The sequence below is a fragment of the Triticum aestivum genome, chromosome 5D, assembly GCF_018294505.1.
Source record: "Triticum aestivum cultivar Chinese Spring chromosome 5D, IWGSC CS RefSeq v2.1, whole genome shotgun sequence".
In the NCBI taxonomy this organism is placed as follows: domain Eukaryota; kingdom Viridiplantae; phylum Streptophyta; class Magnoliopsida; order Poales; family Poaceae; genus Triticum; species Triticum aestivum.
In genome coordinates, this window is record NC_057808.1 from 238,105,902 (window position 1) to 238,109,306 (window position 3,405).

A 3,405-nucleotide genomic window follows, 5' to 3' on the forward strand; every position below is an offset into this window, starting at 1 on the left:
TCATTTGATGTTTGCATGGCTTCTTTGAACCGCAAGGAACACTCTACAACTGAACTCACTTAAGCAGGCTGGTAGATGGCAAGTGACATCCATGACTGCACTTATTTGTGAGCCTATTTGCTCAAAATAATAAGAGGCTGAATGGTTCAGTTAGACACTGTGCTTCTTCTTGGTGATATCCACTAATTTTTGTTAGGGATATATAAAGTTCTTGATAAGCTGTTGAGAGAATTCATATGCCTCTCAGTCTTATTTCTTATATTATGATACTTTTTTAACTGACTCAATGTAACTCACACAATATAACTTCAAGCAAATAGGCTCAAAGTTCAGCTCCAAGGAATAAGCAGGTCAGCGGACATGCATCCGCTGACATCCTTATTTCTTGTGCAAGCTTGATGGATGTGACAATGCACATCACAAATGGTTCATTCCGTGTAACCACAAGTGATGCAAGTCACCTCACACTCCAGTGGCTCGAGCGTATCTCATCGCACACTATCATGTTTTGGCAATTATCGCACACACTTACCAGCTAACCTTGTGTGATGAGGGGTGTTAATAGTCTTGCTCTGTAGTAGTGTGAAGATCTGGAGGACGCAGGCCATGGCCTCCTCCAGTCTACTGGTCCAAGATCTGTCTCCCTTTTGTTCATGTGTCTGCCTTTTTTTATATTGGAAGTCGTGTGTGTTTTAATCTGAAAGTTGTGAGAATTTTTCTGTAATTTGCAAGGAATTTTTTGGAAGTTGCGAGAATTTTCTAAAAGGTTTGCAAAGATTCCTGAATGTTGTGTCCAAACTGATGGAAGTTGTGAGAATTTTTTGAATGTTTCATCATACACATTACAGTCAATTATCCATTTCGTTCAGCATGGTGGCCAAGATGCAGCAGCCCCATGCTTTGTTCCGATGGGCCTCCTCTACTCGATGGTTGCCGCTGGTTGAGGTTCATACTTCTCTGGTTCACATGTTCTTCGCCGCTGCTTTGGATTCTTCATGCTAATTTCGCATGCTTGCCTTCGTTTCATTCGTGCGCAGTTTGGTATGGTTTCCTATTGTTGCTTGTGTCGAGCCATGGGTCCGTCTTTCCTTCGTATTGAGGTTAGTCCACTCTTCTTGTGTTTGCCTATAAAATGTTTGATGAAATGCGTGTGTGCTGCTCGATGAAATGCGTGTGTGCTGATGCTTGTTCTAAGGTTCAGCCTACTTCTCCAAGTAAATTGCATAAAACCACCACTTTGAAGGCTAGGTTTGTGAAAAACACTAGGATACAGATTCTCTGCAGAAAGCACCACGTCTTGCGTAATTGTTTTGCAAAAACCACTGATCGGCGGATCGGGCTGAGTTAAGTGAGTTTATGACAGGTGGGGCCCGTTTTTCGCGTACGTGGCACTCCAGGCCGTCCCGACAGCCGTTAGACGGCGCCGTTCGGTCCTAGCAGTCAAAAGCACGAACCGTTACTCCTTCTCCACTCTGCTCGCTCGCTCTCGCTCTGTTCTTGGTCGCCGCACCCGTCGCCGCCGCGCCGCGCCGCCGCCACAGCGCCATGGTGTCGTGGAGTGATGGGTCGGATAGCAGCGAGCACACCAGGCAGTGCATGAGCTCAGATTTCGACGACGGCACCATTAAGGTCAGTTCTCAGAGTTAGGGTTAGGGTTTGATATTTGGGGATTTCTGGAATGAGCTTCTTTTCAAACATTGGACCAAATCTCTGTCATTCCTTCGCACTCCAGGTTCCTGCTAGCACCGAAGACTCAGATTTCGAGGGCCCTGAGATAGATATGTATGTATTGTGCCATGGACACGGGAAGGCAGCAGAAAGGCGTGTTGCTTTCGAAGGGATTCACACTGGCAGGAGGTTTCTTTGTTGTGCAGAGAAGGTATGGTTCCAACTTAACTAATTGGAAGTTGTTGATTAACTTAACATATCTGTCATTTGTTTGCCATGGACATGTAATGTGGCGCTCCAGCAGGCATTGTATTATAATGTGAAGTTCGGACAGTGGATTCATTAAGTGTTTACTCTGCCAACATTGTTTAGTCTGGTTCTGGCAACATTGTTTAGTTAGGTCATTTTTTAACTCTACCATGTTAGCTTATTTTAGGACAGAATATTCATGGGTTAGCACACCAGCATTGTTTAGTTTGGATCTGGCAATATTGTTTAGTTAGGTCATTTTTTAACTCTGCCATGTTAGCTTATTTTAGGACAGAATATTCATGGGTTAGCACACCAGCATTGTTTACTTAGTAGTTGTTTACTTTAGAGCATGATCTGAATTTTAGTATAAAGTAATCTAGCCTATCATTGTAAGCAAGTCACTGTTATGTAATTCATTTTGTTAATACTCTTTTTTCAAGAAGGTAAAAACTGTGGACTAGTAGAATGGATTGATCCATCTTGGCCCACTACCCTTGAGAATGCACTATCCAAGTTGTGGTCTATGTATGAACAGAGTAAGATGGACAGGAATGAGGAATGTCTGATGCATTCATTTAATGTTCATGACCTGACACAAGAGAAGAAGAAACTCCAGGCCAGCTATGAGAAGTTGGTTGAAGATGTCAATGCACTTATGGATGCCCAGGAGCAGAGGGCAGTGATAGAAAGGAAAGATGCTGAAACAACCAAGTTGCAGGAGAAGTATGACACTTTGAAGAACATAGCAGCTGCTCAAGGTACTGTCATTAGGAACATGAAGTTGAAGCTAGCTGAAGAGAAGAAGAATTTGCAGATCCACATTGATGAGCTCAAGAAGACAGTTGAAGAGAGCAATGTGAAGCTGGAGGGGATCAAGGCCATCATAAATGGATAAGTAGTGCAAGAGAAGAATGGGCAATATCATTTGGCATTTGCTGACCTTTTGCAGGGTGTGGTTTGGCATTTGTTGTAATGATAGTAGTTTAAATTCTATTAACTATGAGTACTCCTGAACTATGGATATGTAATCTTAAGTAAGATGTTTGCATTTGAACTAGTGCTGAATGTGGTGCTATTTGAACTAGCTAGTGCTGAATGTCAAACTATGATTATGTATGGAATTGAACTAGTGCTGAATTTGGTGGTATTTAGAGCTGGTTAATGTTATCTTAAGTAATCTGTTTGCAATTGATGATTTTTGCTTTAGTATGTTCCTGTTCAACTGATGATTCTGAGTTAAGTAGGGTCAATTAGGGTTGTTTTTGGCTTTTTAGCGACGCCGAGGCATCAAGTAGGCCAAGTAAGGGTTTTTGGCTTTTTGTCGACGCCGAGGCATCAAGTAGGCCAAGTTAGGGTTTTTGGCTTTTTATCGACACCGAGGCTTCAAGTAGGGTCAATTAGGGTTGTTTTTGGCTTTTTGTCGATGTCGAGGCATCAAGTAGGCCAAGTTAGGGTTTTTGGCTTTTTATCGACATCGAGGCATCA

At 42.6% G+C, this 3,405-nt stretch overlaps 1 protein-coding gene across 1 annotated transcript; it reads left to right on the forward strand.

Annotated features, from left to right (window-relative positions):
* The first annotated feature begins 615 nt into the window (after positions 1 to 615).
* On the forward strand, positions 616 to 3,060 carry LOC123124595 (uncharacterized). The gene is made up of 5 exons (XM_044545181.1): positions 616 to 945; positions 1,038 to 1,100; positions 1,364 to 1,629; positions 1,733 to 1,879; positions 2,456 to 3,060. Exons 3-5 carry the CDS (start codon positions 1,546 to 1,548, stop codon positions 2,813 to 2,815), a joined length of 591 nt encoding a protein of 196 aa, XP_044401116.1. The 5' UTR covers positions 616 to 945; positions 1,038 to 1,100; positions 1,364 to 1,545; the 3' UTR covers positions 2,816 to 3,060.
* Positions 3,061 to 3,405: the final 345 nt, after the last annotated feature.